The 26,086-nt window shown below is 41.4% G+C and overlaps 1 protein-coding gene across 1 annotated transcript in view; it reads right to left on the reverse strand.

The window, feature by feature from the left end:
• SPMAP2L (sperm microtubule associated protein 2 like) overlaps window positions 1–26,086 on the reverse strand; it is a 546,678-nt gene that overhangs the window by 411,655 nt on the left and 108,937 nt on the right. Inside the window, 1 exon segment of the mRNA XM_085643206.1 lies at window positions 15,271–15,459. Coding sequence (XP_085499332.1) covers window positions 15,271–15,459 — 189 coding nt within the window.

A 26,086-nucleotide genomic window follows, 5' to 3' on the forward strand; every position in this document is an offset into this window, starting at 1 on the left:
TTGAGCCTAGCGCTGACTCATCCTGCCCTCCCTTGAGCCACACACCTCACCAGCTCCTGTCACTCCAGAGCCAGACATGCAATACACATCAGGTAGGCAGACACATAGCACACAGAAATGCCAACTTCTAAAAGTGGCATTTCTAAAATAGTGATAATAAATCTGCGCACACCATTGCGTAGCATTCATTATTACTATTCCAAACATACCAAACTTGACGACGCTTCTCCTCTCATATCAGGAATTACCACTGAAACACTTATCAGGGAATCCCCAGTGCATTCCTATGAGAGGGCAGAAACCAAAATGGCTGTTTGTCACTACCAGGACATGTCACGCAATTAAGGTACATGTCTTACCTTTTACCTACAATGCACCCTGCCCATAGGGCTACCTGTGGCTTATCTTAGGGGTGACTAACATGCAGTTAAAGGGATGACCCTGTAAAAAGGGTCAAGTCCAACAGTGTGCCTACATTTTCGCTCCCCCAGCGAGTACTCATAATCGGTTTATCCCTTTGAGTGCCCTGCAGGACCAAGACTGACAGACATTGAGAATTAGAGGGGTGTAGGAAGCGGGTCACTTTTTTACAAACTTGCATGAGGATGCAAGGCGGTAAACAAGTATGGAGGATTGTACTTCGATCTGCACCACAGAGTCCATTGGGGTTATTGTGTTCTCCTGTCCGTAGGTCTTCTCATAGTAGAGCTAGAGGGGATTAGCGATTTTTATTGCAGCTACTCTTTGTGGGAGTTTTTTCATGAACATTCTTGATGTTCCGTATTATCAATTGCTTAGATATGGTTTTAAGAGGGGGTAGTGCTTGTGTTAAATAATTATTACAATAACATTTTTTCCTCCTTTAGTACTAATGTTGTTTCAAAACTTGAGAAAGATATGAAGGCTTTCCAATGAGGGACAACGAGATTTTTATCATTTGGATGGGAGACTCCAGTATTACAACATGTACCTCAGATGCTAAAGAGGTTTGTGGTTTGGCCAAAAATGGAGGACAGGGTTTAACCACTTTCTACATAGTGCTTATGGGGAGAAAATGAATGGACTCTTCTTGAAAGAAGACGTCATTTTTTATCAATGACGTCCTCTGCTTGCTGTTCCCAGCACCATCAACGTATTTTGGGAATGACCACTGTAGTACTGTCGATATTTTAATTTCAATAATTCTTATTCGCTGTGTTGACTATCTGCACATTCTTATGTCGGGTTTGAGTGATCATAATCTTCTTAGTGCGAGCTATAAAAAGTTAGAAATGGGGGTCAAACCAGATTTACTCGCACAAGGGACAACTGTGGGAAGGCGAATAGGGATTTCCCTGAAATGGAAGAGCGTGCCTACCAAAATGCTGTTCACTAATTTAATTAGGTCACATGCTAGTTTAGTAGCTGCTTGCCTGGGCGAAACAGTGGATGTGAAGTCTGTCTTAAGTGCATTTGGAGTATCAGCTAATTATATTCAAAATGCACTTAGAGGATCCCCAGGCAAATATCAGTCAAAAATTAAATGATGGTTTCAACCAACTTGCAGTAAAGCCCAAAAAGCACTGAAAAGGGCTCTGAGGAGTAGGCTTAAGGATAGAGCGCTGGTCAAGCCGTGCAGGTTTGAATACAAACATTCATTAGATAAGAGGAAAAATTCACCCCTTAAAGTGGTTGGAAGGATTGCTTTGGCCAGGCTGTAAGGATGGGCAGAGGAAAATGATACCATTAGTGACATACAGTACAGTTTTTGCAAAGAATTAGGCACGGTGGAGCAATGTCTGAAGTTATACCTCCTTGTGAATAACTATACCGTAGTCGAGAAGGGAGACCATATACATGGCCTTTATGAACTTGTCCCCCGCATTTGATAGAGTAAACCGTTCAATCTTGTGGGGACTCATGTCAGATATGGGAGTTGAGAGGCCGCTTTGCTTATAGACTTTTCTCGTCAATTGTATAATGACAGCAAGGCCAGAGCATGGGAGTACGCTATGGTAGACAGGAAGAGTGCACAGATTTGTTTGAGGTTAGTAGAGGAGTATGGCATGGGTTTATTTTAGCACCATTTCTGTTCACATTGTATATTATTAATTTGGAGGAAATAATCATTGGAAATAGCACAAGGATCTCGCCCACTACAAATACTGCTGTATGCAGATGATGCTGTTCTGGAGTCCCGGACAGGAAATGCCCTTCAGTGCTTAATTGAGTCTTTTAATTTATAATTTGGGTATGACCGTGAATGGTAGGAAATCATTTCCAGTGTGCATTGGACTTGGAAGGAGGATGGCAGGTGCTCATTTCTTGAAGGTCAATAAGATGTCATCTACAAATACGTTATCTGATCAATGTTTTTATTCAGTGCCCAAAACACCTGGAAACCTCTGTTGGAGAATTGAAGGTTGTACTTTGACAAAGCTATTGCTGCTGTGTTTAGATTTGCTGCAAGATTGGGCACCAAGCCTCTAAAATAAATGATTGCTCTACATAAAAGCAAATGTGTAGTGGGCAATATATTGGGTAGGCATCTTGAGGTACTCTAATTCGGATAGGATTCAACATGCTGAAAATATGTGCCTGAAAAGGATGCTGTCAGTCCCCTCTAGGTGCTCCAAATCGATCTGTCAAGCAGATCTTGGTGTACCAATCATAGAAGACAAAACTGATGCTGCTCCCCTCTTATTGTGGATGGCTGTATGGACAAAAGGGGCTGCTTCACTGAATAGAAAGATTTTAGATGACAGTTTGGCTCTGGAAGAGGAATTGCATATTACTTGGCTGAATTTTATTAAGACTTTATGTGATAGTATTGATTCATCTACCTTCTTTTAACACCCAGAATCGCTGAGGGGAATAAATAAAAGAGAGCTTTCCTCCAGGATTATTAAAATGAGAATTGAACATAGGCAAGTAAGGGAATTTAGGAAGGCAACCGGGGTAGCCTTATCTTAATATATTATAGAATATTTTTGTTGCCTAGACTTTGTTTAATTACTATCTACTATTTACATGTTTTTAAGGAGTGAACTAGCAACAGAAGGCAATTACCATCGTGTCCATGTGACTTAGGGGCGTCCACAACTTAGGGGCTGATGACGGTGGCGGTGAACCCGCTACCGGTACACTGCCGGTGGCGGGTTCACCGCCATCACACTGCGGTTTTCCACAAGCCGTAGTTACTATAGATTACTATGGTGGGCGGAAATGTGGCGGTCTGAAAGACCGACCGCCACGGTTCCAACTGGCGGTCATTTTCTGACCGCCAGTTGGACCGCCCGCATGACCCAGAATTGTAGCGGTGCCTGTTGGGCACTGCCGGTCAGATTATGATGTCCATTCCCGCCAGCCTTTCCATGGCGGTTCACCCATGGCTGGCACGGATTGACATTGGGGGGCCTGTAGTGGGCCTCCCTTCACCCTGGGCCCTTTCTTTTGGGGGCGGGGGGGCACATGTGGTGTCCCCCAACCTTTCCCTGCACCATGTGGCAGGCAACACATGGTGCCTGCCACGTAGTGCAGGGAAATGTAAACAGTGCAGTTTTTGCATTGCGGCGGGTGCTGCAGCCAGCAGCACCCGCTGCAATGCAAAGTATGGTAAGTGTGACTGCCACGGTAGCAGTCGCATCCTAATACCCCCTGTGGGACCGCCGTTTTGTAGGCGGGCGGTCCCACTCCCCGAGACGATGGCGGAATCACCCCCTTAATTCCTGTTTTACTTGCTCTTCGATTGTGATTTTTTTTTGTGCAAGTCAAAAAATTAGAAACAGGGACATTGTATTTTGGACTGGAATTTTTATTGCTTTTAATATGTATTTATGGTGGAATATGTGTGAAATTAGGGGGGTTTATGTCGTCTGGTGTTTTATTGAAATATGTATGATTGGATGCAAGATGGTGGCTTATAGATTGTGTGCTTCAACAGCCTGAAAATGTTAAAAAAAAGATTTTCGATGTCCTTCCGCTCTCGGCAAGGAAAATCATCGTACAACCATCAGTCACCTCCCAGTTGGACTGCTGCAATGTACTCTACCTTGGAACTACTAAAGCGAGATTGCAGAAGCTACAGCGAGGGCAAAATGCTGCGGCCCACCTTGTACTAAATCTGCCTAGACGTGCTGCTGCTGGCCTGCTCCAGCTAGCCTACACTGGCTGCCACTTCAAGAGACAATCTCATTTAAAACCATGTGCTTTTGTCCCCGGATTTTTAATGACAAAGTTCCTGGGTACCTCCCCTCTTTGGTGAATTGCCACAAACCAAGCTGCTATCTCAGATCCTCAGGAACAAATCAGGCAGTTATTCCGCGGGTATGGAAAGCTAGATGGGTTGGTCACTTCTTTGCGTTTCTAGCTGCTCAGGCATGGAATTCCCTTCCCCTCCATCTGAGGATGGAACCATCAGAGCATTTGTTCCAAAGGAGACTAAAAGCATGGCAATTTCCCCCAGATACCAGTGCAGCCATGAATGTCGGATCTGGCAAGTAGACAGATAGACATATGAAACTTTATCTCCTGATCTGGTTACTCGCTTGCAGTGCGGGGACGCGCCGTTGGGAGCAACCAAGCGCCTTACAAATAGCCCTATTATTATTATTATTCTGGTTGGGTAATTAGGAATACCTTTTATGTTAATTTTATGTGGATTTTAAAGTTTTATGAAATATGATGCTGATGTGTGACATATAGGTAAGTTAGCCGAATTAAGTTTACTTGACTGACTGATAAATGTGGGAATGAGGTGAGATTAAAAGATGCAAGTAGTATAATAGGCATAATGATATAAGTAAATTAAATATAACTTTGATTGTCTCCAAGCAAAAGGAAAAATTCAGTATGACAGCGCAGAGCTGATTGTATGGGGAAACTGCGGCAGCAGCAGTAGTGGCATCACCAGATGTCCAGAAATAGTGTGATTGCCTGCTTCAAGAAAAGATGTGGTAGAAGGCATAAACACACGCACAGGTATTCCCCTACTACACTGCCAGGAACTACTTTGTTTCCGGTAACTTATTAAGAGTTATTTAATTAAAGATAGGGGACAAGAAACTTGAATAAACTAATGTAAACAGGGACTCCTGCCCCGAACGATGTAATACCACATGAAATAATAAAGTAGTGGTCCGGCGATGTAGTAGTAGACGATGACCTAAAACACGACCACCTGCACAAGATCAGAAAATATGTCCACGAGCAGTACTGCAGACACCATACATGCAGGAACAAACTGGCTGTTCCAGCAACTCGTACACCACCATCACTCTAGTACACACAGAAGAACAATGACTCCTCAAGGACTTGGATACACTCAAGTTAAATACATTAGAAATAAACTATTTTATCTTGTATCGTGGTATAAATAAAGTTTTTAAAAAACTCAACCAACTATAGAGCAGGTGGCATTGCGTTTTTTCTGCAGGGTACCATAAACAGCTCACAGGCACATTGGTAGAAACCCTATGGCCTCGAGTCAGGGGTCTGCGGGTTAGGATTGCACTATTTACAGCACCTGATAACATCTAATTTCCTGTGCAATAACTTGAACCCACTACAAGTTTCCCCCTAACAGTGGTAATTGACCTGCAGATTTTGATACTCTCCACTTTAAAATCTGCACGTAATTGTTGCTCACATTAATTGCCAGGGTACAAGGGGGTAAAATATAAGGGGGGCAACGCCCCAACGCCCTAAAGAAGGCACCGCCCCTGGTTAATGTTATTTATAGAGTCTTTTACCAGTTCAATGTCAGCAGGTTTCACCTGACAACATTTAACGGGGGAAAACTCCATTTATTGTCTTTATCAAACCCGGAAATTAATGGGTGTAGAAAAAACACACCTCTTGCAATTAATTGTAATCTCTGCACAAATAGAAGTTTTCAAAAGTATCACAAAATGAAGTTCTCATAATTCATAAAACCAGCAATCTAGAGGCAGAACAAAGACCTGGGTGCCGATTACGATTCGGCAAAAACCGGGTACGAACCGTCGGACGGAGGCTTTTTTCCGTCCGACTCGTACCCGGTCGTAAAAATTTACAAACATGCAATCACGATTCGCACGGAAACACCATTTCCGTACGAGTCGTACAAAACACCGGCCGACGAAAAGATACATACAAATGGGATCCGGGGAATGCGCCGACGTGACGTCGGGACGCTCTCAGGCCGCGTTTCACGAACCAGGAATTACGATTCGAACCGACAGCAGTCCGGACGGCAATATTTTTACGGCACCCAAAAAGTGCCGGAAATGCGAAGTACGGCGCGAAACGACCAGAGTAGGTGGCCCGGTAAGCGCCGTACCCCCCCCCAGCCCCCGCATGTATATGCTCCGTACCCCCCCCAGCCCCCGCATGTATGCGCCGTACCCCCCCCAGCCCCCGCATGTACGCGCCGTACCCCCCCAGCCCCCGCATGTACGCGCCGTACCCCCCCCAGCCCCCGCATGTACATGCCGTACCCCCCCCCAGCCCCCGCATGTACGCGCCGTACCCCCCCCAGCCCCCGCATGTACGCGCCGTACCCCCCCAGCCCCCACATGTACGCGCCGTACCCCCGTGTATGTACACCCGAGTACGTGTCGAACCGTACGTGTCGAACCCCCCCGTGTATGTACACCCGAGTACGTGTCGAACCCCCCGTGTATGTACACCCGAGTACGTGTCGAACCCCCCGTGTATGTACACCCGAGTACGTGTCGAACCCCCCCGTGTATGTACACCCGAGTACGTGTCGAACCGTACGTGTCGAACCCCCCGTGTATGTACACCCGAGTACGTTCGAGTCGTACCCCCACCCGTGTATGTACGGTGCGTACTGGGGGTACGCACCGTACATACACGGGTGGGGGTACGACTCGAACGTACTCGGGTGTACATACACGGGGGGGTTCGACACGTACGGTTCGACACGTACTCGGGTGTACATACACGGGGGGGTTCGACACGTACGGTTCGACACGTACTCGGGTGTACATACACGGGGGGGTTCGACACGTACTCGGGTGTACATACACGGGGGGGTTTGACACGTACTCGGGTGTACATACACGGGGGGTTCGACACGTACGGTTCGACACGTACTCGGGTGTACATACACGGGGGGGTTCGACACGTACTCGGGTGTACATACATGGGGGGTTCGACACGTACGGTTCGACACGTACTCGGGTGTACATACACGGGGGGTTCGACACGTACTCGGGTGTACATACACGGGGGGTTCGACACGTACTCCGGTGTACATACACGGGGGGTTCGACACGTACGGTTCGACACGTACTCGGGTGTACATACACGGGGGTTCCACACGTACTCGGGTGTACATACACGGGGGGGTTCGACACGTACTCAGGTGTACATACACGGGGGTTCGACACGTACTCGGGTGTACATACACGGGGGGTTCGACACGTACGGTTCGACACGTACTCGGGTGTACATACACGGGGGGTGCGACACCTACGGTTCGACACGTACTCGGGTGTACATACACGGGGGGGTTCGACACGTACTCGGGTGTACATACACGGGGGGTTCGACACGTACGGTTCGACACGTACTCGGGTGTACATACACGGGGGGGTTCGACACGTACTCGGGTGTACATACACGGGGGTTCGACACGTACGGTTCGACACGTACTCAGGTGTACATACACGGGGGGGTTCGACACGTACTCGGGTGTACATACACGGGGGGTTCGACACGTACGGTTCGACACGTACTCGGGTGTACATACACGGGGGGTTCGACACGTACTCGGGTGTACATACACGGGGGGTTCGACACGTACTCCGGTGTACATACACGGGGGGTTCGACACGTACGGTTCGACACGTACTCGGGTGTACATACACGGGGGTTCCACACGTACTCGGGTGTACATACACGGGGGGGTTCGACACGTACTCAGGTGTACATACACGGGGGTTCGACACGTACTCGGGTGTACATACACGGGGGGTTCGACACGTACGGTTCGACACGTACTCGGGTGTACATACACGGGGGGTGCGACACCTACGGTTCGACACGTACTCGGGTGTACATACACGGGGGGGTTCGACACGTACTCGGGTGTACATACACGGGGGGTTCGACACGTACGGTTCGACACGTACTCGGGTGTACATACACGGGGGGGTTCGACACGTACTCGGGTGTACATACACGGGGGTTCGACACGTACGGTTCGACACGTACTCAGGTGTACATACACGGGGGGGTTCGACACGTACTCGGGTGTACATACACGGGGGGTTCGACACGTACGGTTCGACACGTACTCGGGTGTACATACACGGGGGGTTCGACACGTACTCGGGTGTACATACACGGGGGGGTTCGACACGTACTCGGGTGTACATACATGGGGGGTACGGAGCGTACATGCGGGGGCTGGGGGGGGTACGGCGCGTACGTGCGGGGGTTGGGGGGGTATGGCGCATACGTGCGGGGGCTGGGGGGGGTACGGCACATACATGCGGGGGCTGGGGGGGGGTACGGCGCGTACCGGGCACCTGTTTGGACATCTCCATGGTTGCTATTGGAGTTCGGTGCGGACGGTGTTTTTTCCATACGGTTGTAAGATCGGACGCACGGGATGGATCGTGATTCCTCGGTCGGACTTCACCTTTCACATTTGTACGGTAAATAGTCCGAGGACGTGTCGGACACATTTTCCGACCCGAGGACGTGTGGGAAATCATTCCCGATGCGGTTCGTATGGACTTTTTACCATGCGAATCGTGATTGCCAGTTCGTACGGCACTTGTACGATTCGTACGGTAAAAAGACCGGATACGAGTCGCACGGGGAATTTTTTTACCGGATCGTAATTGGCACCCTGATATTCACCAAACCTCAGGCACAGCCAGTTAAAACCATTAACCAATGGCTTAATTCAGGTATGATTTAAAGCACAGATGGTCTCCCACATCTGTAGAAAGTGCACTTGACCTGGGATTGGCACAGTTTAGATAACCCTCCATCACTGGTGTCAATGATGTAGATACAACGTGTGCCCTGGCTGGTCGTATTTATGTACACATTGATTAAAGTTGGCTTTCCTGGTCCATAAATTGACCAGATTTCTGGTCTTTCCAATCTCACCATATCAGGTCTTTAAACTAAGCATAGTAAATTTACGAACAGATACAAGATGGGGCAACGTCCACTCCGTATTTTGTGGTAGGACTTTAACTGAGAGTAGATCCAGTATTCAGACTAATCATTTTATGAAAAATGTCCAACAAATTGAGTATGTCCCTCGATTACATAATTTTGCAAAACTCTAATCTGTGCAGCAAGCTTCCATAAGGTTTAAACCATTCAAAACATTTTAATCTATTCCTGGCTACAAAATAAATTGGAGTAAATCACAACTTCGGATTCTTTCCACAAACTACTCACAATTGTTCAAGAATTTCCCTGTGCAGGTATACATAACGCATCATGGGACGGATGTGTGACCATTTTTAGAGGTCGCAAGTGGAATATCAGGCCATTTGCGACCAATAAAAAGGGTGGTAGCATGTACATGCACTATTTTGCGAGTTGGTAACCTATTACTGACCTGCAAAATAGAGTTTGCGAGTCGCTATTAGAAAGGACCGTGCCAAGGGCGCCCTTCCTAATAGCAAGTCGCTGGGGATGTATGATTGTTTTGCGACTGCTTCCCCTTTGTGTATGGCAACTAAAATATTTTTGGAGAGCCGGCAGTGCTCCAATCACTGCCTGCCCTCAAAAAATTAAAAGGAAACATTGCTTTATTTAAAAAGCAAACACAGACATGGTGGTCGGCTGTCCTAATCAGGTCACCATCCTTGTGATTGTAGCCCATTCCCAAAGGGTCGCAAATTGCAACCTGACTTATGAGTATTGATGAGGCAGGTCATTTGCGACCCCATTGGGAATCGCAAAATGTGTCTGAGACACATTAGTACATTCCGTTTAGCGAGTTGCAAATTGCAAGTCACAAATATTCGTAATTTGTTACTTGCCAAATGGAATGCTCAAACATCTGATCTGGAAAAGTTGATTCCATTAAGGTAGGTAAACAATAGATAAAACTTACTTCAGTAGGATATAGTAAGCCTTAGAACATAATTGACAACTTCTGTAGTAAGCTGGAAATATGTTTCACATTTCTTTTGTGGGACTGGGAGTGTGGTTTTAGAAACTAGTTTATTCTTAGAAGCAGAATCTGCAAAATAAAGTGAAAAGGTTTGGCTGAAGGCAGGTGAATTTTTTTTTATCTCCATCAAATCAGCAGAACCTACTCTGAAGTGTTAGTGTGAATAACTTTAATAAAGGGAGCTTAAAAGAAGAAAACTGTAGAGTGACGCAGGGTAGAATCTACAGACCACAAAGTGATATCTTAAGATACCTGATTGTTCTACACATGTGAGAGTGTGCACCACCTGCACAATGCTTGTGATTCTCTAGTGTTAAATTAATCTGAAACCCTTGTGGACAATGTGAGGTTGTTTGCATACTCTTGCAGGACTATGAAGGAAGACTACACCAGTAGGAGCAATGCCACAGTGTACAACAGTGACCCTTCACAAGGGTCTCCATATCTTAATGACGGTAACTAGACATAATATCGAAAAAAAAATATCGAGTAGCCAGAATATCGAGTTTTTAATATCGAATGGACAGAATATCGACTTGCAAAAATATAGTGGTGAAGAATATCGAAAAACAGGTAAGAAATATCGATTGCAATAATATAGAAGTAAGCAATATCGACAGTCATAATATAGTTGTTAAAAATATCGAATTTTTTATAGTGTTTTAAGTGTTAGTATATGTGTTAAAAGTATGTATTAATATTGGAATGTATGTTAGAATATTTTTAAATTAATGAATTTTATGTTTTTTTATTTTTTTGTAATTTAATTCCGTAGCGGGTTGTGGGTTTGTAGGGGAGTAGGGTGGGAAGTAATTTAATTATAGTACATTAAATAATAATTTATAGGAATTATTAATTATTTTTAATTTAATTTTGCGTTTTACTTCTGTAGCGGGTTGTGGGTTTATAGGGGAATAGGGTGGGAAGTAATTTAATTATAGATTATTAAATAATAATTTATTGGAATTATTAATTATTTTTAATTTAATTTTGCGTTTTACTTCTGTAGCGGGCTGTGGGTTTATAGGGGAATAGGGTGGGAAGTAATTTAATTGTTATTAGTTAATTATTAATTGGTATTGAAAATTAATTGGTTTTTGATGAATTATTAATTGGTAAATAATTAGTATTAATTGGTAATTAATTTGTATTAATTGTTTAATTAATAATTATGTTAATTGTATTCATTTAATATTTGTAGCGGGCAATGTGTTTATAGGGGAATATGGTGGGAAGTAATATAATTGTAAATAAATAATTATTTAATTTATTTGTGTATATTGTTAATTAATATATCTTTAATTTAATTTAGCGTTTTACTTCTGTAGCGGGTTGTGGGTTTATAGGGGAATAGGGTGGGAAGTAATTTAATTGTTATTAGTTAATTAATAATTGGTATTGCAAATTAATTGGTTGTTGATTAATTATTAATTGGTAAATAATTAGTATTAATTGGTAATTAATTTGTATTAATAGTTTAATTGATAATTATGTTAATTGTATTCAATTAATATTTGTAGCGGGTATTGTGTTTATAGGGGAATATGGTGGGAAGTAATATAATTTGAAAAAAATAATTATTTAAATAATTTGTGTATATCCTTAATTAATATATTATAAATTAATTATTAATTGGTATTATTTGCATTTATTAATGTTTGTTATTTAAAAACAATTGTTTGTTAATTAATTATTAATAGTTAATTAATTAAACAAAAATGTATTGGTATTTATAAATAATTAATTCTTGTGTGATTGGTAATTAATTGTAATACTTGTTTTTGTATTAATAATTAATTAATTAAAAATGTTTACATTTATTATTTTCTCTACTATTGCACTCTCTGGAGTGGGAATAGTAATTTTTACCCCTACGCTATCCAATGCTTTCCCTACTGTTGCACTCTCTGGAGTGGGAATAGTAATTTTTACCCTACCGCTATCCAACGCTTTCCCTACTGAGCAGTCACTGGAGTGGGAATAGTAAATTTGACACTCCCGCTATCCAACGCTTTCCCTACTGTTGCACTCTCTGGAGTGGGAATAGTAAATTTGACACTCCCGCTATCCAACGCTTTCCCTACTGTTGCACTCTCTGGAGTGGGAATAGTAATTTTTACCCCTACGCTATCCAACACTTTCCCTACTGTTGCACTCACTGGAGTGGGAATAGTAAATGTTACCCTCCCGCTATCCAACGCTTTCCCTACTGTTGCACTCTCTGGAGTGGGAATAGTAATTTTTACCCCTACGCTATCCAACGCTTTCCCTACTGTTGCACTCACTGGAGTGGGAATAGTAAATGTTACCCTCCCGCTATCCAACGCTTTCCCTACTGTTGCACTCTCTGGAGTGGGAATAGTAATTTTTACCCTCCCGCTATCCAACGCTTTCCCTACTGTTGCACTCTCTGGAGTGGGAATAGTAATTTTTACCCCTACGCTATCCAACGCTTTCCCTACTGTTGCACTCACTGGAGTGGGAATAGTAAACGTTACCCTCCCGCTATCCAACACTTTCCCTACTGTTGCACTCTCTGGAGTGGGAATAGTAATTTTTACCCCTACGCTATCCAACGCTTTCCCTACTGTTGCACTCACTGGAGTGGGAATAGTAAATGTTACCCTCCCGCTATCCAACGCTTTCCCTACTGTTGCACTCTCTGGAGTGGGAATAGTAATTTTTACCCCTACGCTATCCAACGCTTTCCCTAGTGTTGCACTCACTGGAGTGGGAATAGTAAATGTTACCCTCCCGCTATCCAACGCTTTCCCTACTGTTGCACTCTCTGGAGTGGGAATAGTAATTGTTACCCCTACGCTATCCAATGTTTTCCCTATTATTGCACTCTCTGGAGTGGGAATAGTAATTTTTACCCTCCCGCTATCCAACGCTTTCCCTACTGTTGCATTCTCTGGAGTGGGAATAGTAATTTTTACCCTCCCGCTATCCAACGCTTTCCCTACTATTGCACTTACTGGAGTGGTAATAGTAAATTTTACGCGCCCGCTATCCTACACAGAAAATATTGAATATTTTTAATTAATATCACGTTAAGATATATGTATTAATTTTTTTTTTACTTACTTTAATTATTCATTAATTTTACTGTTATTTAAGTATTTTTAAGTGTGTCAGTTAATTATATGTATTATATCATTAATTTAACATTACTTTTAAAACATTTAAAAAATTCGATATTTTGACTAACTATATTATTTACAACGATATTTTGGATTCGATATTTTTGTAAGTTCCTGTTTGGAGATAGGAATTCGATATTTTGGTATTCTATATTTTGGCATCGATATTTTTGTAAGTCTATATTTTTGTAGTCGATATTATGTCAGTGATCCCTTAATGACACAGTAACAACATGTCAACTAGCACGTCTGTCCTGTCCCACGGTCTGCAACATGATTAACAGAGGAAAAGATGCACAATAGCATGGACCGCTTCCAGAGCTCTCAATCGCTAGGGGAGTTGTTTCCATATCAGTATTTTAATGCAGATAGTACAGGATTTTTGCATTTGGCTCATAGTGGCCAAAGGATCTTCCCAGCGACCCCTGGCTGTAAACCAATGGCTACTTCACAGTGCTGGTCTTCAACCCCCAAGGACCTCACGATCTCCTACTTGGAAGAAAAGGTGTCAATGATCATAAAAATAGGAGTTAAAGGTCATATATATTAGCAAACACAGTTGCTTCAGTGCATATCAAGAACTCTGGGACTGGTCTCTCCATTCTACAGTGTCAATCTGTTATCTGGCCCTGAGAAGTGAGATATTGATTAGTTCCCAAAACCATTCTCAAGTAACTACAGCTGCAATGAGCATTCTAGTTTATTTGGGAATGCACATCTCTATTGGATATTCGTAAAACACACGTATCACTGTTAAATGGCTATCAGAGTTCCTCTAATTGCCTTCTTTGTATCTTGCTGTCCTTGGTGGTCCCACATTATCAAGATATACTGAAAGGATGGGTTTACCTTCCGGCCCATAATCCCAGCTGAGGGAAATCAGTCTGCAGTCTCTTCATGAGCTAACTCACGTCTCGGTGATAACTGTGATTGGGTGCATACTGTCTCTCCTCAGCACCAATTCTGGAAAGGAAGTGACCAACGTGGGATCACTACAGAGAGGTGGTGCAGCCCTCATGCTGCCAATGCTGTTTTCCACCTAAAATCTCCAGTGGCTTTGCTGGATAAATTAGAGCTGTGCGGCAACTGTCCTGAACTAGGTTCACTCACTCTCCTCACTCAGGGATTAAGCTCACAACTATAGTCTCTGTGCAACCAGCCCTACAAAGCCCTATTGCTCACTCATGCAATCATATTCTTCCCGTAACACAGCTTTAGGGGCTCCATATATAGAGCACTGCAATGCACTGTAAACTCATTCAGGCCTCTCAGACAAATGAGTGAATGGCTGAAGCATGTGTTTAGGATCCAACCACTGCAGTAGGCCTTATCCAAATACTCAGAAACTTAAGGGCCCAGAACGAAACATTCATGATTATCAAAGACGTCTGATGGCCCATATTATGCATTCGTTCTTCCATCAATCCTTCTTGTGTCAGACATCCTCTAATAGAGGGCCTGTTCTACCAGGATTCAACATTCAATGAGTCCCACATTCCTGCAGATTGGAATTCCCCTCCTATTTCAAAGGATCACATTCCCCATTCATTTTTGAAAAGGTTCATACACTTTGAATAGAAGCAGTGAATCCTAAATTAATAGTCCTCTCTTTGAGTATAACGTTCTTGTCAGCATCATTGAAAATCTCAGCCAATATCCTTTATGGCTTCCTTCCTAATATGTATGTGCTTCCTTGACCATGTCCAGTCATTCGAGCCTGGCAAATGAGGGGGCCATATTAGAGTCAATTAGAAAGCATATCTGGTGTGAGCTTTGTCTAATGCCTTTGTTGTTCCTGCTCTGCTAATTTAGAAATAGCAGTTGCCAGTATTGGTGACACTTACTGTAGAAACTGTCCTATGAAGAGATAGTTACTGCCGAAAAGTCTGAAAAGCATGACAGCATTTCCACAACTCACTAGTCTTCAATTCAACACAAAATAATACTCAAGTATGGGCAGTCACTGCAACAAAGCAAATGTTTACAGTACTATACCTTTTTTTTGGTTGGTAGGACCATATTCTTCATTTTCTTGACTGCTTGTTGACTTCTGTATTGACAGCGTTGGTGAGGGTCTTTTCTCGGCTTCAGGAATGTCATTAGGATAGTCTGAAGCCAAAATAGAGTCTCCACTGTGCCGCACCAGAAGACCTTTATGAATCTCTTCTGGTCCTGGTACTTGTTCTACAATAACAAACAGCTATGTCAGTAAAAGAATGACAGGTGACGGTAACTGTTAATACTTCCTTGGTGTACTACTTCATGAAGAAGAACTAACAGTTGGCAAAAGCATTAATAAAATGAAAAAAAACACAAATTCAAGTAGCTTGAAAAATTGTACTATACGCAAGGCCTATTTCTCATCTATTATCAGTCTTTTCAGTGGTCTTTTAGTGACCTTACGTCTTATGAACTCTATCCACCTCAACTAAGATGAGCCTTGCTTTCATCATTTCTTATGCAATCATGGCACATCGAAACAAGCACATAAATATTTTATAGTACTTTTTATAATAAAGATGATGTCATTAGGAGGAGGTACAGTGATAGAGCTAGACAACAATTACATTATACAGTAGTCCTTAGCGAGATCATAATGTAGGACAGCAGAAGCACGGGAAACCTACAATTTTTAAGTACTCCCCTTTCCAGGCAGTCACTTATTATACCCCTCAAGGCCACCTTTAGGTTTGCTATTAAGGAAAAATTGATTGGCTTCAGATGACAATAGCACTAACCCACTGCTTACCTTGTTCTCACTGGAACAAACTAATTATTTTGAAGTCAGCACCATGCTTGAGAGCTCTGTCATTAGTGAACCCTCTGCAGATGATCAAATACAATTGAATGTAGTGGATATGAGAGGTGAGTTGAGGTTGCATCTGGTAAAGATTACGTTTTCTATGGTGCTGGCGAAGAAGAGAGGAGCTTCATGGGATCAGCATGTGGTAAGACTACCGCAGTTTCAAAACAGGGATTATAGCTAACAAGGAGTAGGAACTGGTATTCTTAGAAATATGCACTTTACAGCCAACGCGCTTAAGGGTGTCGACCTCTCATGGTACTGATCCACTGAAGGTCTGTCACAGGGATATTTACATATGGATAGCAACTCATTTCCTTAAAGTATAATCCCTAAAGACAGAATGCCTAATAACATCTCCAAGATACAAAACTGACTTGCAAATTTGGGAGAAGAAAATAGTGTAAAAGCTCCACCTTTAAACCCTTACTCCAACCGCCCAATCCACAAACCTCTACAGAATTTAAATCAATGTATCTATTTATTGCACCACATATTGAAGAAGTTAAAGTGGGTACTCCCAAATGTACATGCTAAAAAAAACACAAAAGCCATCCTACTAGTTAATGACTTCCAGAATGGGTGCAGGCCATTGTTAAATCCCACACCAACAACAGAAATTACTTTTATTCAGGAACTTCCTATGAGCGGTGGCCTTCAACTATTCTGAATGCAGAGCTAGGCAGCTAGTCTAATTTGAAGGATATGTAAATTTGACCCTAGCTTAACTATAATAAAACAACCGTACTTGAACCTTCAAAAATATGAATTGTATTTAAATGGCCGTTAACTTTTAAGAAACAGTTCTCATGCAGCCTCTCAGTATCTCAGCATCAAAATCCTGTTAGAGAGAACATGCAACTCAACTCAAATTTGTTCTACCTTTGCTTGAAGATCCATCTTACCAGAACAACAAACCAAGAGACCATCAAGTTAAACCAACTCCAGTAATGGACTGAAAGACGCCGAAATTAAACCCTGACCCCTTTATTCTGAACAATATCAGTTGATATCTCTGTTTGTACACGCTGAAGTCTTCCTTCATTTATACCTGCTGTGACACCCTTGATGCAATATGCAATTTTTTTATTATAACTCTTAATAGTGCCATTTGCCCATTTGTAACGAGTACCGATTTTGACAGATATGGGAACAGAGGGGCAAGGATATGACAAGATTTGTCCAGGATCACAAAATGAGTTTCAGTGGAAAAACCGGAAATAAAAGGCAGGTCTTTTGATTTAAAAGATGTCCATGTAAAAATTGGACCCTCTTTTCCTCACAAAGGGAACATTTAACTTATATTCATTTGGGTGCGGCCCATGCCAAATAAAACTTGGTCTAGAAAATACATTGACAATCCCACTGCTAATTCTGACGTTAGTGATATACTAAATTTCCTAGGTTGGAATTACAAACCTCAGCAAATGGTCTAGTATCTGAAGTGCCCACCAGGTCTGTAATATCCTTTTCTTATACTGCTGGGACGTAAAAGTCCTCCCCATGGTAATGGATGTGAACCCCTGCCCTGAGTGCTCCAACTGTACTGATGGATCACAAATGCTGATTTTAGTTGTCATAGGCAAACACGGATCATGCATGTGTGCCATGACACAGACCTGTCTCAGGGATTGAGGTCTTGTTGGACCAGGAAGGGCACCCAAAGCCCTACGCTCATAGTGGTCAAAGGCTAAAGCCCTTACCAGGAGTTACCCATTACATAACAACGAGGTGACCCAAAACTAAACTGAAGGACCTGGGTAATTTGCGATACATCACAACAGAGGTCCAATTGGAAAGATCCATCAAACGGATAAAGTTAAATAAATCAACTTCTCCTGATTGCTTTTGAAAAACCCAACTCATCTAACTCTAGGATGGGGGTGAATATTGTTTCTGAATATAGGAAGGAGTATAAATAACTCTATGAATTGTACACCGCACACAAAGAAAATACACGAAAATGTATGAACTTTTCTGTATTTTGAAACTCAATAAATATAAATACATTATATACACATATGGTTGCTACAAGAAGATGTGTAAAGGGGTGGTCAGAAAAAGTGTTTGTGCGTGGAATATAATCAAAGAAAGAAAAAGAAATAGACCTATTGCAAATATATCATCTTATTTACAAAATAGCCTGTACATTATACTTCTAATAGAGCATATGTATGATCTCACTAATAAAGGGTAATCATATCATTCATAATCGCCCCTTTGTAGAACCACTATACAATCCAGGCTGTACAGCAGGTCTTCATTGGGACCGGGTAAGGTTTAGACGGGGAGCATCCTATTGGAGAAAAGGACATTTGTCCACCTTATTAAAAACCTACTGAAAGTATGCATGTGTAGTGACAAACAACTTCTCTGTAACGAAAAAATATTTTCAACTGGACACATCATGCATAAAGAAACTGTAGAACTAATCATATAAGTGACGAAGGCCAACCGGTTCCTCATCCGAAGGGAATTTAATCTAGCCCTGGGGATGTAAAGATAAAACAAACTGTAATTGTGGAGCTCAATGGCGGAAAACTTCTGGCAAATAAAAGAAAAGAATAAAAATAAAATAAAGTCTATATTAACCCAAGATTCTCATTTGTTACACAAAGATTTGGACATCTTAAATTAATTTGTTAATTTTTATGATACATTGGGGCCTATTACAATCTCAGCCGTAAAGCCTTCGACCTTAGGTCAGAGGCTTTATGACCGAGATCGTCGGTTTCAAATCCAAGCGGCTGATTACGATACAGCCGGTCACAATTGAAACCAGCTAGTCATTCCAGCTGGCTTCCAATGGGCTCAAGGAGCCCGTCGGCCAGTCGGAACCGGCCCGTAATACATATGGATGGCATTTTACGCCGTCCGGATTATGATGCATGGTTTCTGGTAGGCTTTCCATGCCGGGCTTTCTGACAAAGAAAGCCTGTCAGAAAGTGTGTTTGGGGGCCCCTAGCAGTGCCCCCTTTTCCTTGCGCCTCCGGTTGGAGACTGAGGAGGCACCTATGGTGCCCCCTGTTAATACCTGCACCTTGTTGCAGGCACCTTGAGGTGCCTGCCACGGGGTGCAGGGATTAACACATTCTCCCATTTCTCTATGGGGGCTTGTATCACGGCCACTTTACGGCAGTAACACTAGCTCCCATAGAGAAATTCGAGAATGCGACTGCACCATGTGCGGTCGCATCATAATTCAGCCGTCGGGAACGCCGACTGGAGGTTGGTCGGTCCTAATTCCGCCACGGTGTCAGTCGGAGGAAACTCCGACCCACATTGTAATAAGGTCCATTTCACTCAACAAATTCTTTTCTCACAGATCATTAGAATTTCACCAATTTTTCTGATATACAAAAATCTTTTGACACAACTTTAGACTTCGACTTCTCTCTAATCTGACATTTCTCAAGCAGAACTTCATACTGCACTTCATTCTCTCACAAAAGATAGGGCACCAGGTCCTGATGGATTTACAGCAGAATTCTATCTTCAATTCTCACATTTACTGCTGCCCAAATTAGTACATCTCATTCAACATTTTTCGCACATTGGTAATTCTAATGGCACTTTCCTACGGGCCCTTATTTGTCTTATACCAAAAGATGGCAAAGACACTCAGTATTGTAAAAACTACAGACCAATTTCCTGTGTCAATATAGAATATACATTTTTTTCTAAGGTCTTGGCATTGCGATTGGACTCTTTCCTTCCAAATTTGTTGGGTAAGGAACAATCTGGTTTTGTTCACTATAGATATATTTTAGATAATACAAGGCAATTTTTTAACAATCTTGCAAAATCTAACACATATTATGAATCTTTAGCAGCAGAAGCTATAGATGCTGAAAACGCTTGTGACCATGTTAATTGGTTGTTTATATTTCAGGCCTTATGCTGGTATGGTTTTGGCCCCAAAATTATTCATTTTAGATCACTTTTAAACACCGCTCCTAAAGCTGTCATTCCTTTAAATGGCCTTACCTCCACCTATTTCACTATACATGGATGCGTCCGTTAAGGTTGGCCCCTTTCACCCTTACTCTGTAATATAGATTAGAACCCTTCTGATCTAAATTAAGCCAAAACATGAATATTCATGGTTTTTGTCATAACAAACAACATGTCAAATTGACTGAATACCCTGATGATATCCTCCTATTTATCTCATGACCCCAAACATCAATACCTGCTTTTCTTAGTGAAGTTAACTCGTATTCACATATTTCTGGTTGCAAATTAAATTCAGATAAATGTGAAGTTCTTCCATTGAGTAAATATACTTTCAAACAGGAATTCAGTCACACTGGTGTCACATGGAATCTAAACAAAATTAAATACTTAGGTCTTCTGGTTCAACCCTTCAATAGCAGACTTTATCTCTCCTAATTTTGAACAATTTGTTTATAAAATAAATACTCTCATCAATCATTGGCATTCTTTATACCTCTCCTAGTGGGAACACCTAGACACTATCAAAATGATGTTGGTTCCCATTGTGTTGTACACAGTTTCTGCTATTTCATTAAACATTCCGCCCAAATACTTTAAGAAAATTAACTCCATTATTTCTGCTATCCTCTGAAATAATAAGAAAGCTCATATGTCTTTGTCAAAGTTGAGACGTCTGATCACTGATGGCGGAGTCAACTTTCCAGATTTTCATAAATGCCACTCAGCATTGGCACATTGGCTCCTAGATTCCCCATTCTTTTCCCCTTCATGGGGAGACTTGGTGCAAGATGTTTTATCTCCTTTTCTTTTCCAAGAATATTTATAATTTTCAAGAAAACCCAGACTACTCTCTCCTCCCATTTTTGAACATGTATGTACATTACTACAATCCATAGCATTTCCTAACTCTATTAACTATGATTCTTTATTGGAAGATATGGCGACAACACAGCTTAATGTGGGTCCATCAACTATTTCTAATAATTCTTTGATTGACTTTGGACAAGCATAACTTTTTTGGGTTTCCCTAATTATTTTCAGTACACACCCACAATATCCCCATACAAAAATATTGTGACCAAAATATCATTATATATATATATATATAAAAAAGAAATATAAAATATATTAAAGAATAAATAATAACAAATAAACTTAATTAAAAAAGTTAAACACACATATATAATAATTATATATATATATATATATATATAATTTAAAACAATTATTAAACTAATAATTATAAGGCATTTCATAATTTTAAAATGATATACAAATTGTCCAAATAGTCATTGTGGAGGATCTACAAACATGGGGTGGAGAGTGCAGGATATATATATATATATATATATATATATATTATAGCTCCACACTGCCACTCGGTAATCATACCGGAACACAGACGACAGCACTCACGGGGGGAGAGTTCCAAAATTGATTTATTAGGAACCCTTGGCGTTCAAAACAGACGCGTTTCGGCAACTCGCCTTTCTCGATGTTAAGCTCGGAACGCCACCATTGCCACTGTTTTTAAATTCATGTTTTCGCGCTTACGTATACAATCAACATGGTAGAAGGACTAACACACATCTGAAATCAGGGTGTAAATATTCCGCCATCTTGGAACGTACCATCTAAAATCACAATAGATACAATTCATCAACAGTAATAAAGCCCAGGATGGGCATACGTTCTCGCAGCGTGATAACAGGCATAGTATCTCATTGTTCCGCTAGAACGTATCAGATAATGACTCCAAGCATCCTAATCGATGCACTTCATCAACAATCGTAGTAATCAAGCCCTGGATGGGCATACAGCCTAAGCGGAAACAGGTCTTATTTTTCAAAGAAATACATTGCAATAAAATAAAATAAAACAGTGGTCAGCGACTTTCAATCTTCAACACGTTATGGTTGATGAGCGTGAATACCAAACTGAATGCCTTGGAGAGACTGTATGAGCGGGAGGTCAGGAAATGGTGGGAGGCTACCTCACTACAAAGCTATATTGAGGTTAACCGAGTACCACGCGGCCTGCGTATCTACACTGTCCCCGCGTATGAAAATCCGGATCCCCGTTTGCTCGATGAGTGGGCAGAACACACGGCCCAATCGTGCAAGGGAATGTTGGCCATACTCGTGAGATTTGCATGGAGTGACCGCGAGGCAGCTTTGCTCAAAATCAAGGAACTGGAGGAAGAACTACTTAAAGAACCAGACCAAAGTAAACTGGAAGAAAAGAGAGAAGCAATGAAAAAACGTTTGAAATCTTATGAGCAAAAAATAAAAAAACGCAAGGAGGAGAAGTTTGAACGCGATGAACGCGATTATAATCTTGGACGCATACTAACTTTCGCCCAAAAATATGACAATCCAAGAAAGGAGTTGAAGAAGAAACCAACTCAGACACCGGTGGACAACCAGGACACCACCGAATCAGATGTCATTTTATTTTATTTTATTGCAATGTATTTCTTTGAAAAATAAGACCTGTTTCCGCTTAGGCTGTATGCCCATCCAGGGCTTGATTACTACGATTGTTGATGAAGTGCATCGATTAGGATGCTTGGAGTCATTATCTGATACGTTCTAGCGGAACAATGAGATACTATGCCTGTTATCACGCTGCGAGAACGTATGCCCATCCTGGGCTTTATTACTGTTGATGAATTGTATCTATTGTGATTTTAGATGGTACGTTCCAAGATGGCGGAATATTTACACCCTGATTTCAGATGTGTGTTAGTCCTTCTACCATGTTGATTGTATACGTAAGCGCGAAAACATGAATTTAAAAACAGTGGCAATGGTGGCGTTCCGAGCTTAACATCGAGAAAGGCGAGTTGCCGAAACGCGTCTGTTTTGAACGCCAAGGGTTCCTAATAAATCAATTTTGGAACTCTCCCCCCGTGAGTGCTGTCGTCTGTGTTCCGGTATGATTACCGAGTGGCAGTGTGGAGCTATAATTTGATGGCGGGAGCACCCCCGCCGTGACAAGCACCGTCTATGTGTGCGCTGGGCTGGTGCCTAACTCAGGAGCGATATATATATATATATATATATATATATATATATATACATTATCTACTGCGCCAGTAGATAGTTATAGTTAGGATCGTGTTTCCATAGGAAATCCGCAACATTCTATTTGAAATAACTTTGGCGCCGATTGACGAATCCTCGCGAAATTTTCAAAGTACGTGCGCGTACGGTAAAACTTACCGTACGCGCACGCTGCCGTGCGCGAGCGCGATTCTGATTGGTTGTTAGATCTTAGTAAACATTCGAATCGGTCGAAACCAGGAAGTGTCGGCCGCCATTTTGTCTCTCGCAGTCTGAGGGGGTGAAAAACAAAGGTGGAGAACGTGAAAAGGGGGCAGGGTGGACAGTTCCTGACCCCCTAGCCTTTGTCAGGGGGTCCCAGAAGGACCCCCAAGGGCCAAAATTTCCTTTAATTATTTTGCGAAAAATCACGGAGTACGCGTAGCGTGCGCGTACGGTAGAAACGGAAAAATTCCGCGAACTGCGTAACGTGGGCGCGCGGTGCGCGAAGCGCACGGCGCGCCCACAGCGCGCGTACGGTACGCGAAGCGCACCGTGCGTGTACGGCACGCGCACGGTGAAAAACCTTAAAAAAAAATACATAACTTAGCATTTAAAAAAACCGTACAAATTCACTGAAAAAACCATAGGTTTCACACACGGTATAGTTAGGAATTAGCATTTTAAAAACCTTGCAAATTCACTTAAAAAACCATAGCTTTCACACATGTTATAGTTAGCTGGACATTTTACTCGTGAAAAACCATTGAAATTCCCCCGTTATAGTTAGTGCAGGCAACTATAACTCACGCGACCGCAATCCTCTGCTGATGACGTCAGATATTACATCACTGATGACATATGTGTCTTTCTGAAAAAAAAATATTTGTAATATATGTATAGCTAAAAATTAATGGAAGAAGACATGGGTAAATAAGTGTCTAAATACAGTGATGTAATATCTGACGTCATCAGCAGAGGATTGCGGTCGCGTGAGTTATAGTTGCCTGCACTAACTATAACGGGGGAATTTCAATGGTTTTTCACGAGTGAAATGTCCAGCTAACTATAACATGTGTGAAACCTATGGTTTTTTAAGTGAATATATATATATATATATATATGTATATATATATATATATATATATGTATATATATATATATATATATATATATATATATATATATATATATATATATATATATATTTATATATATATATATATATAAGTTGACTGTATATTGACTTTCAATTTGAGATCAATTGGTCTATACTATTGTATCCTATTTAGGAATATATATCTTTGTTATTTTACAGTCACTCATCAAGTTGATCTGGTCTTCCTTTTCTTTTTTGGATAATACCTATGTATTTACATGATGATTTTTGTTTGAAAAGTTTAATAAGTTTTAAAAAAGGATTTACAAAGGATATAATTATACACTCTAATTAATGTGAAATTTAAGATTGTAAATGGAGGTGTACAGAAAATGTGAGAAACATGAGTTCAGTCTGTTCTTTGAGCAGTTTTTTGGGTTGAGTACACACTTCTATGTCTATGCACTTACCGTTACCACTACAAAAGGGGGACCCCTAAGACAATAGAGGTAGAGCAGCAGGGGATAAATCACAAATAAATACAAAACGATCTGCTATACCTATAGTTTTTTTAAAAATGTTGCATATGAGTCAATTTTTGAAAAGAGAAAACCACTCTATCTAGACCATGCATAAATCGTGATACAAAGCAATTAACAATGTTTATCTTTTTTTATTTTATTTTGTTTTATTTTTAGAGTTTAATTGAAAAAAACTTAATTGATAAATGTGCAAATAAATATTTGCAGAGACAATTTAATAAACAAAGGCCGAAATGGTCCTACAGAGTAATGACAAAAAAGCCCACGGCAACCCTAATGTATAAAATATTCAGTGCTCTCATTCAAGCTCAATCATACCATAACCACATATACAGCAAACATCCTAAAGGGTAAAAAAGTGAACAATTTAGAGGCCCAACGTGGTAGGCTGGTCTTATAAGGCGTGAAACAATACAAATGAAAAGTTGAACATGAATATTAATACAATCAAAAATATCCAGTAATGGAAAGTAATGAATCTGTGTGAAGCACTATTCAGTTCAAAACGCCGACGCGCGTTTCGGTGTGACACCCCCTTTCCCTGGGGTAACACCTTCTTCAGGGCAATAAATTATTCAAATGTGGTTTCCATGGGACCTATCAAATAATAAACACAAAATGTAAACATAATGTAAATATTTTAAATTGTTACATTGAAGGATCTAACATTCTCAGCACTTAAGACATTTCAATCATCAAAGTGAATGGGCACTGGTCTAGGCCATTGAGTGGTTAAGGACATGATGTATGATTTGTATTAAAAGCGTTGCACACATTGAACAGATAAATGAAAAATAAGAGATAGAACATAGGAAGTGGGGTATGTAAAGGAACAAAGGCAATAAGAGGACAGTTTATGACAGAGGCCCAAGAGATATTTAGAGGTTACTGCTAACTTTTCTGTTTCTAAGTGCCTAACGGTGGCTCAGAAATAAAGTGCAAATTATTGATCGCCAAAACACACAGTGAAAAATGCCAACTTTCCTATTTCTAAATGCCTACCGATGGCTCATAAATAAGGTACGGATTCATGCTCACCAAAACACATAGGGAAAATGTCCTCTGGTTCAATAGGACAGGTTCAAAATTTCTTGCAGGGGACGTAGATAGCAAAAGAATAGAGCTCGTCCTCTAAGTGGGTTAGTCAATCTGAGAGCAAGTAAGGACAGAAATTTTGATTAGATTATGGGGAATGTGATAAACGGATACTAAATAGCATAAGACGCAAACATAGGATTGATCTACCTGGAGTTCAGAGAGTAACACAGTATTTTGGATGGGTGCTTCCAGACAGTTCAGTTTAAATTTTGAGTCTGGAAAGAAAAGTAAAAACACTGTCGTTGGGTCGTTCTAAAAAAGACTCCAA

The sequence above is a fragment of the Triturus cristatus genome, chromosome 2_2 (assembly GCF_964204655.1).
Source record: "Triturus cristatus chromosome 2_2, aTriCri1.1, whole genome shotgun sequence".
Taxonomy (NCBI): Eukaryota; Metazoa; Chordata; class Amphibia; order Caudata; family Salamandridae; genus Triturus; species Triturus cristatus.